The sequence below is a fragment of the Salvelinus fontinalis genome, chromosome 2 (genome assembly GCF_029448725.1).
Source record: "Salvelinus fontinalis isolate EN_2023a chromosome 2, ASM2944872v1, whole genome shotgun sequence".
Classification (NCBI taxonomy): domain Eukaryota; kingdom Metazoa; phylum Chordata; class Actinopteri; order Salmoniformes; family Salmonidae; genus Salvelinus; species Salvelinus fontinalis.
The window spans coordinates 25,570,233-25,588,839 of record NC_074666.1 but is presented as its reverse complement, the minus strand read 5'-3'; the positions used below and the strand labels follow the sequence as shown (position 1 = coordinate 25,588,839).

Sequence of the window (18,607 nt, the reverse complement as noted above, 5' to 3'; positions counted from 1 at the left end):
TCCTGTGGCCCATGTAATCACATCACACAAGATTACTGTTCAAACTTTGCAATTAGACAAATTTCATGACTCATTAATGAGCTGTTCTAGCTCCAAGGCCACGGCTCTACAGAATCATTTCAAAGGTTTTGTCCACACACGGAATGGCAACACTGAATAGAGGAAAGGTGTTAAACATGATGGATGACTAAGCTGACATGGTTAATCGTTATTGCAATGGGTGTAAAGAAGGGTAATATTACAGAAATGTTAAGGAAAAGATGCGGGGTGGAATACGTTATAGCTTCCATTTCTGTCATTAGAGTTGTGTCCTGTTCCTCTGTGTTTGGCCAGTAGGAACAGCCAGGCTTAGTCCAGAAAGATGAGAAATGTACCGTGTGTGACAGAGGCTGGAGCCAATGCAGCATGCAACAGTGATTTGGATAGTTGTAGTAGAAATGTGATCTCATGTAGCAGTTGTGATTCATTAGGTGTAGAGTGTACATTATATGATATGACAAATGGAGTTGAAAGGCATGGATGCCCAAGGAAAAGCCACCATAACTCTATAAATCAATGCAATTGCATTTCTTGAATACAGTAAATGAGCTACAGTACGTAGACTGCTAACGACAAACATGTCTGAAATGTAATCACCACTGAATTCACATGCATCTTCAAAATCCCATAAAGATGATGGAAAATAACTGGAATGAAGGAGAGAATCATCGTCGTAATCTTTCGTTGTATCACGAAGTCCCCAAATCGCCGATGCTAGAGCTGTCTTCAATGTTTTCTTGGTAAATGGATAACTCTGACATTTCCTCCAGTGAGTAAATGTGTTCTGGTGTAGGAAAAAAGAGAGTGAAGGGATGGATGCATAAAAATGGAGTAATAATGATTTAATTTTCCCATTAGCTCTGACTAAGACCGATTTAACACGGAGACGCTTGAGAGAGGGAGACCGAGTATTGTTCTTATTCATATGTAACTAATCTCTGATCCTGTTAAAAGTGTGTGCATTATGCTAATGTGGAGCTTATAAGTGTTTGCACATAATGTCCTAATGGGAAAATCAGTATTAAGAAAATCAGCATTAACATTTATCATATGAGGAGAATATCTTGGACCATCAACTCAAATGCATAGCACAGAGACTCATGGTTGATTCCACATACACATTTATTTGTATCATAGGATTGGCCACACTGTACGTGTATTCCTGAGGGCAGACCGGGTGGAGCCAATACAAAGAACAACCAGAAAAGAACCATACAAAGAAGAGAATCAAAACACTTCATTGTGAATCTCGTAGGCAAAAACTAGCAACCAGCTGCCCTCCGTGACTGGTTACAGTGTTAAGGATATCCTCACTTGGCAAGGGGCTCACTATGCCTAGGTAACCATACGTCCTGATGAGCGTTCATCTGTTACCAGGGTGATAAAGGGGCCACATTATACTGCACCAGTAGGATTAAAACAGACGGCCATCACATCTATGATGGGTCTATTATTATAATCTAATTGCATATTGTTGTTAATCATGCTTGCTAGTCACTCAGAGCTCTGGAAACCCAGTCTGGGATTAGCTAGATTTCTAAAGGCCAATATCTCTTCATTTTAAGACCTGTCTCACTGTGTTATCACTCTATCCCCATGGGTAACACTGACAGAGTCCATCTGTGCACACAGCTGTCCACACCTGACCACACCTGAGTGGTGCTCTGTGGGCCAAACACCTCCCTATCAACAACTAGCTATTGTCCTCTGCATTAACAGTTCCATTTGAAATGTTACACATAGATGGTTTGAATGTATTGATTATTCTGAACTGTCATTATTTGGAAAGTTTCAAGTACTGCTGTCTCACTGTCATGGGCATATTGTGTATGGGCAACATTGCACATCTGCCACATCATCCCCACGGACCACTGCAGATTGAAAAACAAAACATCATAACATGTGGGCGTCTTTTTCATTTCTGAATTTCTTTGTGTTTCTTATATCTCTCAATACATCTGTCTCTGAAAAGCATTTACTGTGTCAAATATTATATTTCTTAAATGTAAGGTATATTATAGACACTCCTCTTCATCATTCTTCTCTGAGCCTCAGCTGATGACTTTGTGCTTATCATCACAAAACGCTCTGTGCAAAGTAAACAACAACACAGTAGTTTCATCAAAATGAAGCAATATTTCGAGCATTTATGAAAAACACATGTGGCACCACAGTCCATCAACTCACAATGTAAAATGACAAGTAAACGAGACAACTTCAATGTCAGAATTTGGCTTGCATAGCAAAGAAAAAAATTGAAAAACTGAAAATACAAAACCTATTTACAGGAAATGCAAGTCCTTTCACTTTCATGAGTCAATAGCTTAACTGTAGGGATTTTTATTTTTCATTAATGTGGAGTGAGTTTCTGTACATCATGTGACATGAAATAGGAGGGGCATGTGATATACAGTATATTCTTTTGGAAGGAGGGATGAAAGTAACACTGTAAAAAGAACACTGAGATGTGTGTCTGTACATCACATTTACAGCTCTGCGTTTCTCTCTGGCTCCCTCTTTCTCTCTCTCTCATCTTCCAGCCTTCTCTTTATATTCCATCCTGTAGCATTCGCAGAGGGGAAATCTCATTGCACTTATAGACAAGGTGTCCTGGGACAGGCAGCACTGGAGGGTCCGACTCACAAAGACTCTGAGAGATGAAGACACACAGACAGACAAACGTGTGAATACAGTATATCACATATAACCAACAGAAAATTGCTTCACACCAACCAGAAACAATACCATTGTGTGACTACGGAGAGCCTGAATACATACATCGTTCTCCATAGCTATGCTCGGTGCTGTTGGGAGGCGGGTGGATGTTGTGTGGATGGTCTGTGCCCACCCCAGCCGCAGCCCTGTGGCGTGTCCTGCCCAGAGTGGCCATGTTAGAGGGTCTGCCGCTCCAGGAGGCCATATGCTGCCGCTCCAGCGTTGAGACCATACACTCCTCTGGTGGGTCCGAGCCCCCAGACGCCCATGACCCATGCAGCCTTGCCCCCACACTGTGGACAGGCTCAGGGGTAGGAGAGGCCACTGATGAGGGGAGGAGGACATAAGGCACTGGTTAATACTGCTCCCAAGATGGGTTATACACAGCGGCCTTTGTAATCGGTTGAACATGTCACAGAGATCAGCATGGGTATATTCACTGAGTGGACAAAACATTCTATAACATAGATTGACCAGGTGAAAACTATGAACCCTTATTGATGTCACTTAACCTCTTTGGGCTCAAGGGGCAGTATTGAGTAGCCAGATAAAAGGTGCCCATTCCAAAAAGGCCTTGTTCACAATTCTTGCTCGTACAATATGCATATTATTATTACTATTGGATAGAAAACACTCTCTAGTTTCTAAAACCGTTTGAATTATATCTGTGGGTGAAACAGAACTGGACTTAGAGCAATTTTCCTATGTGTATGTCAGAATGCAGAATTTTGCTGGCTGTTCTGAGACCTGTGTATTAATTTGCCTGTCCTCTATTGGTTGAGATGCACTGCATACGCCTTCCACTGGGTGTCAGCGAATAGGGAGAGTTGAAATGGAGTTTCTACGTAGTTCCCAAAGGTTATAAATTGCTTGGAACCGAAGTGTCCCATCTTTCCACTCTTCGCTCTGACGCAGGGAGGGTCTTGGCATGTCATTTTAGAAGCTCCCGTTTCAGCTCCTAGATATATCCGGCTCTGTTTTTATTCGATATAGGTGTTGAAGACATCGTAATGTTGTTATTTTAAACCGAATTATATCAGTTTGTCAGTATATTGCGATTTTCGGTTATTTATTTTCGTGACGTTGTAGGAAGTTGGGTATCTCTGGCCCACATGGCTATTGTTTACTGCTAATTGCAACGTTGAAGACGACGTTCTCCAACCTAGCAACTATTCTTTTGGACAAAGGACACATTTCCCAAGATTCTGATGGGAGTTGATCGAAAAGTAAGAACTATTTATGCTGATAATTCATTGTTCTTTTGAAAAATGTCAAATGCATAGGACGCCATTTCCTGCAGTGTAGCCTTGCGTTATCGCAGCCTGTATTGCGCAGTAAGGTTAATTTAAAAAATGTAATTCAGCGATTGCATTAAGAACTAATTTGTCTTTCAATTGCTGTCCAACCTGTATTTTTTTAGTCAAGTTTATGAATAGTTTTTGATAAGAATAGGTGCCTTTACAAGATGGCGCCGGACAGATTGCTTGACGTTATGGACACTATTCTCATTGTATAAGCACGATTGGTGCCGCTAAATATGCACATTTTCGAACAAACTCTATATGCATTGTGTAATATGATGTTACAGGACTGTCATCTGAAGAATTCTGAGAATGTTAGTGAAACAATTAATATATTCTGGTGGTTTATACGTTATAGCTATTTTTGCCTTGAATCAATGCTGTTGTTATGTTTGCTATTGTGCTAAGCTAATATAACGCTATATTGTGTTTTCGCTGTAAAACACTTGATAAATCGGAAATATTGTCTGAAATCACAAGATGCCTGTCTTTCAATTGCTGTACACTATGTATTTTTCAGAAATGTTTTATGATGAGTATTTGGTTATTTGGCGTTTGTGCCTGTAATTTTTCTGTCTGCTTTCGGTGCAATTTCTGACTGTAGCTGCAATGTAAACTATGATTTATACCTGAAATATGCACATTTTTCTAACAAAACATATGCTATACAATAAATATGTTATCAGACTGTCATCTGATGAAGTTGTTTCTTGGTTAGTGGCTATTTATATCTTTATTTGGTCGAATTTGTGATAGCTACTGATGTAGTAAAAAACTGATGGAGTAAAAATAGTGGTGTCTTTTGCTAACGTAGTTAGCTAATAGATTTACATATTGTGTCTTCCCTGTAAAACATTTTAAAAATCGGACATGTTGGCTTGATTCACAAGATGTGTACCTTTCATCTGGTGTCTTGGACTTGTTAATGTGTGAAAGTTAAATATTAAAAAAATATATATTTTGAATTTCGCGCCCTGCACTTTGAGCTGGCTGTTGTCATAAGTGTACCAACGTCGGGCTTGCACGCCAAACAGGTTAATAAATCCACTTCAATCAGTGTAGATGAAGGGGAGGAGACAGCCTTTTATGGCTGCAGTCCCGTTAACCGGATCGATATGACAACAGCCAGTCGAAGTGCAGGGCGCCAAATTCAAAAAACAGAAATCTCATAATTAAAATTCCTCAGACATTCATGTGTCTTATATCATTTTAAAGGTAATCTTGTTGTTTATCCCACCAAAGTGTCCGATTTCAAATAGGCTTTTCAGCGAAAGCACTACAAACGATTATGTTAGGTCACCACAAAACCACAATAACCACAGCCATTTTTTCCAGCTAAAGATAGCTTTCACAAAAACCAGAATAGAGATAAAATTAATCACTAACCTTCGATTATTTTCATCAGATGACACTCATAGGACTTCATGTTATACAATACATGCATGTTTTGTTTGATTAAGTTCATATTTATATAAAAAAATCTGAGTTTACATTGAGGCGTTAGATTCACTAGTTGCAAAAACATCAAGTGACTTTGAATAGCCACATCGTTTCAACAGAAATACTCAACATAAATATAAATTATAATACAAGTAATATACATAGAATTATAGATATACCTCTCCTTAATGCAACCGCTGTGTCAGATTTCAATTTTTTTTTACGGAAATATAAACCATGCAATAATCTGAGACGGAGCTCAGATGATTAGCCAAATTAGCCACCATGTTGGACTCAACAGAAACCAGAAAATACATGATAAATGTTTCCTTACCTTTGATGAATTCATCAGAATGCAGTCCTAGGAATCCCAGGTCCACAATAAATGCTTGATTTGTCCGTTATTTATGTCAAATTAGCTACTTTCAAATTGTTTACCAAACGCCCTAACCAAAGTCTCAAAGCGCGACCACTATAACGTGACGAAATGTCCAAACGGTCCGTTACAGTCAGTAGAAACATGTCAAACGATGTACTGAATCAATCTTTAGAATGTTGTTAACATACATCTTGAATAACGTTCCAACCGGAGAATTACATCGGCTTCAATTGAGAGATGGAACGGAGCTCACTCTCACGTGAATGTGCCAGTTAAATGCGTGGGCACCTCATGGCAGTGATTACTAATTTCTGTCTCTTTCAACCCCCCTTCACATTAGAGTCATCAGACTTAGTTATATTGACTGTTGACATCTAGTGGAAGCCGTAGGAAGTGAAAACCCATCCATATCTCTCTGTATTTTCAATGAGAGCTTGGTTGAAAATATGGCACCCCCAGAAAAAAATCAAAACAGGAAGTGGAACTTCTCAGGTTTTTGCCTGCCATATGAGTTCTGTTATACTCACAGACATAATTCAAACAGTTTTAGAAACTTTAGCGTGTTTTCTATCCAATACTAATAATAATATGCATATATTAGCAACTGAGACTGAGGAGCTGGCCGTTTACAATGGGCACCTTTTCATTCAAGCTACTCAATACTGCCCCTGCAGCCATAAGAAGTTAAAGAAGGATTTTTAAGCCTTGAGACAATTGAGACAAGGATTGTGTATGTGTGCCATTTAGAGGGTGAATGGTCAAGACAAAATATTTAAGTGCCTTTGAACAGGGTATGGTAGTAGGTTCCAGGTGCACCGGTTTGCGTCAAGAACCGCAACACTGCCTGGTTTTTCATGCTCAACAGTTTCCTGTGTGTATCAAGAATGTTCCACCACCAAGAACATCCAGTCAACTTGACACAACTGTGGGAAGCATTGGAGTTAACATGTGCCAGCATCCTTGTTGAACGCTTTCGACACCTTGTAGTGTCCATGCCCCGACAAATTGAGTCTGTTCTGAAAGAAAATGAGGTTGTGCAACTCAATATTAGGAAGGTTTTCTTAATGTTTTGTACACTCAATGTAGTTAGCTATAAACCACATTCAACAAAGAGAGATCCCATCCACCTTCCCCATCTCTCTCTCTGTCTGTCCTCTGTGCCCCCTCACCCCATGTCTTACCATCTGTGGGGGAGTCTCTCCGGCGGGGCAGTGTCCCAACAGTTTCTGCCTGGGGTTTGCGTCCAGTGTGTGTGGCCCTCTGGTGACCGAGGCTCTGTGTACCCAGAGCACTGCTCTCTGTGGAGCCTGAGCTGACTGGTCGACCCCGCTGGGAGTAACCTTTACCTCCAGGGGGCGAAGGAGAAAGGACAGGGACACAGGGACAGAGAATTAGGGAGACGCACAACATAGTTAATCAGTTTAGATTAGCAAGAAATGACTCATTATCATAGCTTTGCACTGCTAAACTATATGCTAGAAATGATTCAGTGTAGTACTAAAATGAACTCAAGTATGAAAAAATACATGTTGTAAATCAAATTAACTGAGGAGAGGATGATAGAGGGGGTACAAATCAGTGCAAGAAACCTTCCTAGATAAGACTGTTTGTGTGGGTAGTATGGGTAAACGTTCACATCTTGACAATTTAAGGTAAAGGATACGATGTGGTTATAATTCCTGGTTCCCATCCTAAGTGCATTGGACTTTCTGTGTGTGTGTGTGTTGGCCTGGTCTTTGCGGGAGAGGAGACAACGGAGAGACCATTGTAGAGATAAGCTGATCTAGCATAGCATTCTCCCCATAGAGGCAACACAGCAGATTACTGCACATCACCTACTTTATCACAGACACACCACAGTATATTAGCACAGTTTCCCGTGTCTCAGCCAGCACGCCATACGTTCCATGATCTCCATGACTAGGACTGAACCATGGTCTCACTCTCCCCCACAACACAGACTAGTGGTCTACAAAAACACATCACACTTTTGACCTCTGGATCTGTCCCCACACCTTGTGCTCTCACTCTCCTCATTGCTTTGATGTTAGACACTCTTCCGAGTCATTTGCTTTAGAGAGGCTAAAAGACTAAGTGTTTAGACAATATGGTCATAAACTTGAAATGGCTTTGAGTGATTGAACAAAAAAACCTAAATTAGATATTGTGGAGAAATGATTGCTTCCATCTGAAATCAAATAACTAGCCAGTCTAACGTTTCTTTATTTAATGGAGATGGATTTCACTCATGTGTCCACACCAGACTACAATACATCTTTCCCTTTCATCCAATTCCTTGTTCAAATTAATGAGTCTGAATATCACAATATGAAACAATCAGACAATTGGTTCTGAGTATGACACGATACGGTTGAGAAAATTGGAAATAATAAAACTGTCAGTCGAAACTGCATAATGAGCAAGGCATTTAGTCTCCGTAAGTGGTGACTGAATAAAACCATATTGCTATTGCCAATTTTTCTCACTGCTCCCAAATCTTTGTCATCCTGCTCGATGTAAAGACGTGTGCACCTGTCTGCACTGTGAAGAAATGTGGGGCATGATCTGAGTGTATGTATATGTGTGTGTGTGTGTGTGTGTGTGTGTGTGTGTGTGTGTGTGTGTGTGTGTGTGTGTGTGTGTGTGTGTCTCACCTGAGCCCTCATGGTTGTCCATGCTGCATCTGGCCGTGTAGTCAAAGCCACAGAGCTGATGTGACACTCCGTAGGCTTCATCCTCCTCCTCTTCCTCACACGGGATGTTGTTTCCCAGGTCAGACCCAAGCGTGCTAGACACGTACCCCATCGGAGGGACAGGGGCCATAGGTGGGTGTTGGCTGCCCTTCATATGCCTGTATAGAACATGAGGGAACATGTTATGGCGCTGAGGCTGGACACAGAGAGGTAGAGAAAGACACTAACAAACAGGAAGTAAAGGCCAAAACACAAATCCACGAACAACCAAATACCAGAGTGCAGTACTAGAGCCCCGTTCAGCATGTTTGAGTGAGTGCCTGTGTGGGAGATTGAATTAATTATTTTCCATGTGCGGCGCGCGGCGATTACTTTGGCTAATTCTGCGGTGCTCGTGCTCGCACTAACACAATGAACTGGTAATTGTCTGGGTGAAGGGAGAAGAATGGCAGGGTAGGCAGGGCTGTCAGTAACATGTCTGTTATCTCCCCCACAGCTGTCCCCTCTGAAGCCTCGCCCCACGCCTCGCCCCACACCTCGCCCCACGCCTAGCCCCACTATGGATGAGACACCCATGTAATTAGCAGTTCTTGTTCCTGTTGTCAGAGCAGCACGCTAGGCCAAACCCCATCATTACCACCTCAACGCTATTTCCTACTGACATAACAAGTTTCCCAATGAGGTGTAATCAATGAAGGGCTGTTTTTATATTTTGCAGGAAACATGAAACCAGGGGATAGGATGACATACCTATATACCACACTGATATGAAACACTCAAAAAAACTGGCTATTGATATACAAAAGCATCCAGATCAATTGGAGAGAATGACACCTCATTCATCCACAGCACAAATCAGAAATTGCAGGGTAAATGTCTCATGATTGAAATATCATAGGCAATTTAGTCTAACAAGTACCTGTGGCAATTCAAAAGAACACAAAGTACAGTACTTTGGGTTCTTTTCATAGTGGAAAGTGGATACATATCACACTGAAAACATGTAGCAAAGACAATTGTTGTATCATATCATGATCTACTGATACATAGAAAGTAGTCTCTCTCGCCAGACTCAGACTTGAGAAGAGACTAGAAAGAAAGTAGTCTCTCTCGCCAAACTCAGATTTGAGAAGATACTACATGGAAAGCAGTCTCTCTCAGCAGACTAAGACTTGAGAAGAGACTACATAGAAAGTAGTATCTCTCACCAGACTCAGACTCGAGAAAAGACTACGTAGAAAGTAAAGAGGTATAATATATTTTTTTAATAAAGACATTGACAGATCCACAGTAAATTCTCTCCTGCTCACCACGTCTGTTTGGCCACTTGGTACTGGTAGGCTCTGGTCAGCTCATCCAGGTGGGCCTGCAGCATGGACTGCATCTCCTCGTGGTGGGTGGAGCTAAGGGAGGAGGATGACGGTTGGCTGTAGGGAGCTGCTGCCGGGGAGGAAGCCACTCCCCTGAGGGGCGGGGTGGGCACTCGCTCCTCCTCTAGATCGCTTTCCAATCCCTGGTGGAGGTACGTCTGAACAGGAAGGGGCGGGGCCCAGCTGTCGCTGTCATACCTGCAACATGAACTACAATGTGAGTAATTTTAACTAAAACCGTATCCTGCACTTCTCTGTGGATGTGTGTTTAAGGTGTTTAGAATTCTAATTGTTATTGCTAGTGCACAGTGACCTGCTCTCAGTGTTGTACGCTTAGCTCACAGACAAATACAATTGTTTTTCTACTGGTTTGTATTTTGCCAGACCATTAAAAACATTGTTATCTGATGTTCTATCTCTCAGCAGAGGGAGAGAGGGAATTACACACATTTGCTGCTGTTTGTAATTACAAATCCACTGGCAGGGATGGGATGGTGAGATCAAATTACAAGATCTAACCACATGCTGTTTTGTCATAAGTGGTGGTTAAACCAACCAAAGCTGTCTGAAACGGGCTGCAAGATATGTGTGCACACCCCAAGGTGTTCCCACTGCCATCCTTTCAAAAAATGCCTGTGACAAAACCAGTGTCTTTTTCATGTAATACCAAGCAGAGTAATGAAGGTTTCCTCAGTATGACTAGTACAGGCACCGGCAGAGGGAGCTTACTACTCCATGTAGCAACCTCCTGCTCATCTGTGCTTAGCGCTCTCCTTGAGTACACACACACAGCAAGAGATATAGGAGAGTTCAAGGAGAGAGAGAGAGTCACGCTGGTTACAGCCAATTAGGAGAGGGTTTGCTTTCCTCTCAGTGGTTCACAGACATACCTCAGATCCCATAGACAAGAGAGGCTGCATGTGTTCCTTGTCATTATTTCACTTCCTGTGTAGCATCATGATATGATGTGTATAGGTGTATGTTTATACGTGTGTCCAGACAGAGAGAATATTATCTTACCCTCCTCCATGGTTCTCTGGGGGGTAGTGGTCCACCTCGGTGCCTGGCAGAGGGTGCATGGGTGGGGGAGGCAGGGGCATGTTGACCCAACAGGACCCATTGGATTTGGAGGTCTTTGTCCCACCCTTTGACTTCTTTTTCTTGCTGCCCTTTCCACCTGAGGAGGAAAGAGAGAGAGAGAAAAAAAGACAGATAGAGAAAGGGAAGGGAAGTCAGAGATTGATAGTTTATCTTATCAGCCTGGTCTCTGCCTCACAATACGGAGATATCCCTATAGCCCTCAAGCTGTGGGTTTTAATGAGCTGATACTATTCCCCATTGGGTTCAAACACACACACATACACACACACTGCTCCTTGGAAAGCTATTTCATCATCACCTGGGCTTTCTCCCTCACTTTCTCCCCCACCTGGCTCTCATTATTTCTCTCCTCTCAGTGTGCTGACGGAGCACTAAGACTTTTCCTCTATGTTGACATTTCTTAAAGAGGCGTAGAGACCTGGGGCCCGGGGATGCAGGCTGGCTTCCTCCCTCCGTCTGTTCTCTCTCTTCCTCTTCGTTCATTATCTCTCTCAGGTAACCAGCATTCAGCTGAGCATACAGCCCAGAGCACATAAGAGAATGGACGTCCGACCAACAGACAGACAGCCTGAGACCCTCTCAACAATACGCCTCCGCTCCGCACAGCCAAGGTAATTGTATATCCACGGGTCAAAACACTGCCTCTGCTAATCAAATTAATCCAAAGAAATGTGCCTTAATTCTCTGACATTTCTAGGGTAGAAAAACTCCTGAGGCTGAGGAGTAAAAATCGACATGAGGAGAGAGGAGTAAAAATCGACATGAGGAGAGAGGAGTAAAAATCGACATGAGGAGAGAGGAGCGATTAACAACAATATCCTCAGGGTCCATTTTCAATGAAAATGTAAATATAACATTCTCCTCTCTCTGCTGCCCCCCTCTCGCTCCCTCTTTCTCTCGCTCTCTTTAATTTGTTTTCACGCAGTGTGTGTGTCTCTCTCTCTCTCTCTCTCTCTCCAAAGTGGCAGGTAGCCTAGTGGCTAAAATCTGTCAATGTGCCCTTAATTGCTCCTGTACTGTAAGTCGCTCTGGATAAGACCGTCTGCTAACATGTCAACTAAACATTCTGCTCTTTTCCAATCAATCTACTGAAAATAATCTTTTCTTCTATTGTTTCTAGACTCGAATGTTCTTTCTTTATCTCTCTTTCTCTACTCCTCCTCTACTAGTCCTATTGTCATTCCAAAAAGGCATCTAATGAATGCTAAGCTTCACTCTGTGACTGACCATCCAGCCGATGCTACAACCTAGCGAGATCTGATGCTATGCTTTAGAGCACGCTCCTTCGGGGCACACACACATTCACACATTCAAAACCACACAGCCCTACCCTGCCCATCCCCTCCCTGTGTTTCCCCAGTGTTGCTGTGGCATACCGTTGCAGGGGTGTCCGTCGGTCATTGAGTAGCCCAGGTTGGCTATTTCCTGCTGGGCTCGAAGGGAAGCCTTCCAGCGAGGGTCTGGTCTGTCCACAGCCAGCTCATGGAAGCTGTTGGAATGCAGGATCTGAGTGGTGGCATAGGGGGTAGCCTGGCTGCCCCGTGCTGGGCTGCTGTAGCCCGCCTTGCCTGTGAAGTCTATACTGCTGTATATGGCACCATCAGACAGCATGGTACCTGTCTTTTCACCCGCTCCAGAGGGCAGCACGTCTGAGATGAGCGAGACAGCAGGGAACAGACAGAGATTCATGGAGAGATAAAGTTACCAATCTTTAAGGTCAGTGTGTAACACATTATCACTCCCTGCTGCTCCAGTGTTAGGCTCCCTGGATTAGTTAAACTGATATCAAATGAACTGAGATGAATCAAAGTGATTAGCTAGCAGAATAATTATCATGTTGTCATGCAATGCCTTGTAGGGGCCCTACGCTGTGACACAGGGAAAGGGCCTGTCACACAAGGCTGACCTTCAGCTTTACCCACAGGAGCCCCAGGCCTCTCATCAGCCTGGTGGGAGTTAAATGAGCTACAGGAAAATGGCACCAATACACACATAGCATCTCTCCTTCTCAAACAGCCATACACACAAGTACACAGACATAAACACTCACCACCACAAGCCCACATCTATTATTAGGAGATCAAGCTAACGAAGCTGGTGAAAACCTATTGAATTTGCTGCCGTTGGTTATTATTATTCTGCTTATGGATAAAGTTCTAACAACGCAATATTTTCTGTCAGGACCCGGTGCGAGAAACAGTCACTAATAATCGTCAGAACCCAGAAGATAAGGCAGACACAGCAGTACTAGAGATGGTGGTTTAATTAAAGAACAAAATCTTCAGGCAAAGAATCTAAATCCACAATGTCCAAACATAAAGCCAAGAAGCACAAAATGGATATCCTCCAAAATACAAAGAAACTCCAAAGTGGTAAAAACAGCAGGGAAAAACAAACCTCAAAAGACTACTCAAAAAAATACACAAGAACTAAACCAGAGAACCTCTGGAAAATCCAATAAGAGAATCATATGTTCAGAACAAGGCTTGGGCTGGGGCTGGGTGCTAACATACAAACACTGAGCAAAGAACTGAGGAACACACAGGGTTTAAATACTAACAAGGGAACGACATACAGGTGCAAACAATAATTAGAGCAAGGAAAAAACAAAAGGTTCAAAAAAGGTGCAATGGGGACATCTAGTGACCAAAACCAGAACAGTCCTGGCCAAAACCTGACAGAATCCCCCTCCTAGGAACGGCTCCTGACGTTCCTACCAGCCTTCTCAGGGTGGAGGGCCCTGAACTGACGAATGAGGTCAGGGTCCAGTATGTCCTTGGCAGGAACCCAGGAGCGCTCCTCGGGACCGTAGCCTTCCCAGTCCACCAGATACTGCCAGGACCGCTGCACCCGGCGGGAGTCCAGTATCCGGTGGACTGTATAAGCCGACTGGCCTCCGATGATACGGGGCGGAGGGGGAGGTCTGCCTGCCGGGATAAGGGGAGAAAAAACAACAGGTTTTAATAAAGAAATGTGAAATGTGGGATTGATCTTAAGGGATCTGGGTAAGTGCAGGCGAAAAGTAACGGGATTGACTCTCCTGGTTATCTTAAAGGGACCGATGAATCTCTGGGACAGCTTGCGAGACTCCACCCGTAGCGGTAAGTTTTTTGTTGAGAGCCATACTCTCTGGCCGGGGTACAGGGTAGGACCGGGACGGCGACGTCTGTTGGCTTGTCGTTGGTACTGCTGTGAGGAACGCAGAAGATTAAGACGGGCCTTCTTCCACGTAAGCCGACAGCGTTTGATGAACCTCGAGGCTGAAGGCACTCTGACTTCTGCCTCCTGGTCCGGGAACAATAGAGGAGCATAGCCAAACTGACACTCGTGCGGGGATATACCAGTGGAGGAGGAGCACAAGGTGTTGTGCGCGTACTCGGCCCAAACAATGAAGGATGACCATGTGGACGGGTTGTTGGAAACCATACATCTGAGGGTGGTTTCCAGCTCCTGATTCATCCTCTCAGTTTGGCCGTTGGACTCCGGATGGTACCCTGAAGATAAACTGGCCGTGGCCCCTATGAGTTGGCAGAAGGCCTTCCAAAACCTTGAGGCGAACTGGGGACCTCTGTCGGAAACCATATCTTGCCGGATGCCAAAGACTCGGAACACATGGTTAATCACCAACTCAGCTGTTTCCTTGGCAGAAGGTAATTTGGTCAAGGGAACAAACCTGGCCGCCTTAGAAAACCTGTCGATGATGACTAGGATAGTAGTATTACCATGGGACGGAGGAAGGCCAGTAATAAAGTCCAACGAGATATGGGACCAGGGTCGGTGGGGAATAGATAAGGGATGAAGGAGTCCTTGAGGGCGGAGGTGAGAAGATTTGCCCTGGCAGCACACGGAACAGGCCTTGACGAAAGTAGCAACGTCTTCTTTTATGGTGGGCCACCAGAACTTACGCTGAATGAACTCCAAGGTGCGACCTACGCCCGGGTGAGGCGAGAGGAGTGCCCCCACAGAAGGACTTGGGATCTTGCTGCCTTGGGAACAAACAACCGATTGGCAGGAGCTCCTTTAGGACCCGGTTCGATGGCTTGAGCTTGTCTCACGGTATCCTCAACTTGCCACGAGATTGGAGCCACGATCTTAGCGGCAGGAAGAACAGTCATGTCAGTATCTTCTCGAATGGCAGGAGAGTAGACTCGTGACAAGGCATCCGGTTTGAGATTCTTCGACCCGGGTCTATAGGTGAGGATAAACTGGAATCGGCTGAAGAAAAGAGACCATCGAGCTTGTCTGGAGTTCAACCGCTTCGCCTGCTGGATATACTCCAGATTTTTGTGGTCTGTAAGCACTTGAAACGGTTGAGAAGCCCCCTCGAGCCAGTGTCTCCATTCCTTCAATGCCATCTTAACCGCTAGGAGTTCACGATCCCCCACATCGTAATTCCTCTCGGCCGGGGTAAGCCGGTGAGAGAAGAAGGCGCAAGGATGAAGCCTCTTGTCTTCACCCCTCTGAGACAGGACAGCTCCAACACCAACCTCTGATGCGTCTACCTCCACCACAAAAGGTTCATCCGCCGTCCGTAGTGTCAGGATGGGAGCAGAGAGGATGCGCTGCTTGAGTCCTTGGAAGGCCGTCTCAGCTTCTCTTCCCCACAGAAACCTTGTGTTGCCACCCTTGGTTAAAGCTGAGAGAGGGGCTGCCACCGAGCTGAAGTTCTTGATGAACTTGCGGTAGAAGTTAGTGAAGCCCAGGAAACGCTGAACTTCCTTAACGGACTTGGGGGTGGGCCAATCCGCTACCGCCCCTACCTTCTTGGGGTCCATCTGGACTCGACCGGGTTCCACTACAAATCCCAGGAATTGTACTCGAGAGGAATGGAATTCACACTTTTCCGGCTTAACATACAAATGGCTGTCTAGGAGGCGTTTGAGCACTTGTCTGACATGCTTAGTGTGTTCTTGAAGGGAGCTCGAAAAGATGAGGATGTCATCCAAGTAAACAAACACGAAAATGTTAAGCATATCCCTAAGCACATTGTTTATGAGCGCTTGGAACACAGCCGGGGCGTTGGTCAGGCCGAAGGGCATCACCAAGTATTCGTAGTGACCAGTAGGCGTGTTGAAAGCGGTCTTCCACTCGTCACCGGGTTTGATCCGCACAAGATGGTATGCGTTCCGCAGGTCAAGCATAGTGAAGACCACTGCTTCCTGGAGCAGCTCAAAGGCTGTGGCCATAAGGGGTAGCGGGTAGCGGTTACGGACGGTTATGGCATTAAGTCCCCGGTAGTCGATGCAAGGACGTAATCCCCCGTCTTTTTTAGCCACAAAGAAAAACCCTGCTCCCGCCGGCGAGGTGGATGGACGCATGAGGCCTGCTGCCAGAGCGTCCTTGATGTAGGTATCCATAGCAGCTCGTTCGGGAGGAGATAGGGAAAAGATCCGACCCCTGGGGGGGCAGGTGCCCGGAAACAGGTCGATGGGGCAATCGTAAGGTCTATGGGGTGGTAGTTTGGTGGCCCTCTGTTTGCTAAATACCGGTTTGAGGTCATGGTAACACTCGGGAACTCGGAACAGGTCGATGGATTCTAGAGACTCAGGAGGGGAACTCAGGGAACTTGGGAAGATACAAGTGGCTTGGCACGTAGGACGCCACTGCTTGATAGTGCCCACAGACCAGTCAATGTGAGGGTTATGGCTGTGAAGCCAGGGGTATCCAAGGACGAGAGGGAACTCGGAACACGAGGTCAGATGAAAGTTCATCACTTCCTGGTGTTGGGAAACTGAAAGTCGCAAGGGGGTAGTGACACGAGTGACAAGTCCAGATCCCAAAGGGCTTCCATCCAGCGTAGTAACCCTTATGGGGTCACTTAGAGGTTCAGAGGGAACGCCATTCTCCTTCGCCCAGACACCATCCATGAAGTTACCTGCGGCTCCAGAGTCTACCAAGGCTTGAAGGGAAAGCTCGTGGTTGTCCCAGGAAAGGGTAACTGGAATGAGCAGGCGGGAGTTGGACGGATGGGAGGAGGTTATGTTTCCCGTTACAGTCCTCCCAGGCCTGCACGAGAGAGTGCGTTTTCCCTGGAGCCCGGGACACGTGGAGAGGAAATGGCCCGGTTTGCCGCAATATAGACAGCATCGCTCCCTCATCCGGCGGTCTCTCTCAGCCTGGGAGTTGCGTCCAACCTGCATGGGTTCCGGTGGAGACAGCGAGGATAAAGGTGGAGACTCGGAGCTGGGACCGATAAGAGCTAGGGTGAGAGATCTACGGTTGAGCTCTCTCTCTCTGACGCTGGTCTATGCGTGACGCCAACTTTATCAGGGACTCGAGGTTGTCCAGTGGTTCCCGAGTGGCCAGTTCATCTTGGATGGTGTAGGAAAGACCCTTCAAAAAGCACACTGTGAGCGCCTCGTCGTTCCAGCCACTCGCTGCTGCCACCGTGCGGAACTGGATGGCATAGTCCGTCACGCTGTGCCGACCGTGGCGGAGAGTCAGGAGCTGTTTGGCTGAGTCAGGACCGCTGGTAGGACCTTGAAACACTCGCTTGAATTCTTCAGCAAAGGTAGAGTAGCTGGCACAGCAGGGACTTTGGGCATCCCACACAGCAGTAGCCCAGGCTAGGGCTTTTTCCGACAGCAGGGTGATGATATATGCTATCTTGGACCGGTCGGTGGGAAACGACGAGGGTTGCAGCTCGAAGGAGAGAGAACATTGGGTGAAAAACCCCTTACAAACACTCGGATCACCTGAGAACCGTTGGGGAGGTGGCAGATGAGGTTCAGCCAGGGGGTTAACCTGTTGGGGATGGGGGCGCTGTTTAGACTATTTATGCTAATTGGGTACTTTTTTAAACGGCTTCCCACAAAATCCTTGATCGTACAACATGCATATTATTATTATTATTGGATAGAAAACAGTCTATAGTTTCCATAGGAGTTGAAATTTTGTCTCTAAGTGGAACAGAGCCCATTCTACAGCAATTTCCCTGACATGGATTCAGATTTCAGAAATGTTGGCCACTGTTCTGAAGTCAGTTAAAAGGGCACTGATTTTGCTATGACTATACGGACACTTCTTACGTCTTCCCCTGGATGCCTTTACGTGATGACGATTCCAATGGGGTCGATTGCGCGTTCACAGGCCCTACAAATGAAAAAACCCTGAAGCTAGTCATTCTTTTGGAGCTGCGTCATGCGCCTGGAGGACACCGGCCCGCACCTTTTCCAAGCATTAGTGAAGGGGGTAATATTACTCGGGTCATGTTTCTACTCGTTATGGGAGTTAAAAACATCATAAGGTAGTTAATTTAAAGCGTTTTATAGCAATTTATATCCGTTTAGTGCGATTTTGGGACATTTATTTTTGAAACGATGTGAATAGTTGGGCACGCTTTTCAGTTCATCCCGAACGCAGTTGGCATTTCCACATGGCAAGAGGACAGCTTTCCACCAAAAGACGATTTCTCCCAAGAAAGGATCCTTTGCCCAAGATACTGATGGAAGAACAGCTCAAGGTAGGACATTTTTATTATGATAAATCGTGTTTCTGTCGAAACATTTTAGTGGCTTAGGACGCCATGTTTTTTGACGTAGCTTCGCTTGGCGCAAACTGTATTGAAAA

At 45.1% G+C, this 18,607-nt stretch overlaps 1 protein-coding gene across 5 annotated transcripts in view; it reads right to left on the bottom strand.

Annotated features, from left to right (window-relative positions):
- Positions 1-1,143: 1,143 nt before the first annotated feature.
- LOC129815255 (roundabout homolog 2-like) overlaps positions 1,144-18,607 on the bottom strand; it is a 237,940-nt gene continuing 220,476 nt past the window's right edge. For 3 of the 5 annotated variants that reach the window (XM_055868890.1, XM_055868907.1, XM_055868917.1), the window contains 7 exons: positions 12,415-12,687; positions 10,958-11,114; positions 9,878-10,135; positions 8,529-8,725; positions 7,056-7,220; positions 2,818-3,078; positions 1,144-2,689 (listed from right to left, as the gene is read on the bottom strand). In XM_055868890.1, the coding sequence (XP_055724865.1) occupies positions 2,688-2,689; positions 2,818-3,078; positions 7,056-7,220; positions 8,529-8,725; positions 9,878-10,135; positions 10,958-11,114; positions 12,415-12,687 (1,313 nt within the window). In that variant the 3' untranslated portion in view covers positions 1,144-2,687. The remainder of the gene's footprint in view (positions 2,690-2,817; positions 3,079-7,055; positions 7,221-8,528; positions 8,726-9,877; positions 10,136-10,957; positions 11,115-12,414; positions 12,688-18,607) is intronic. The other 2 variants (XM_055868899.1, XM_055868928.1) reach the window with 1 other exon arrangement.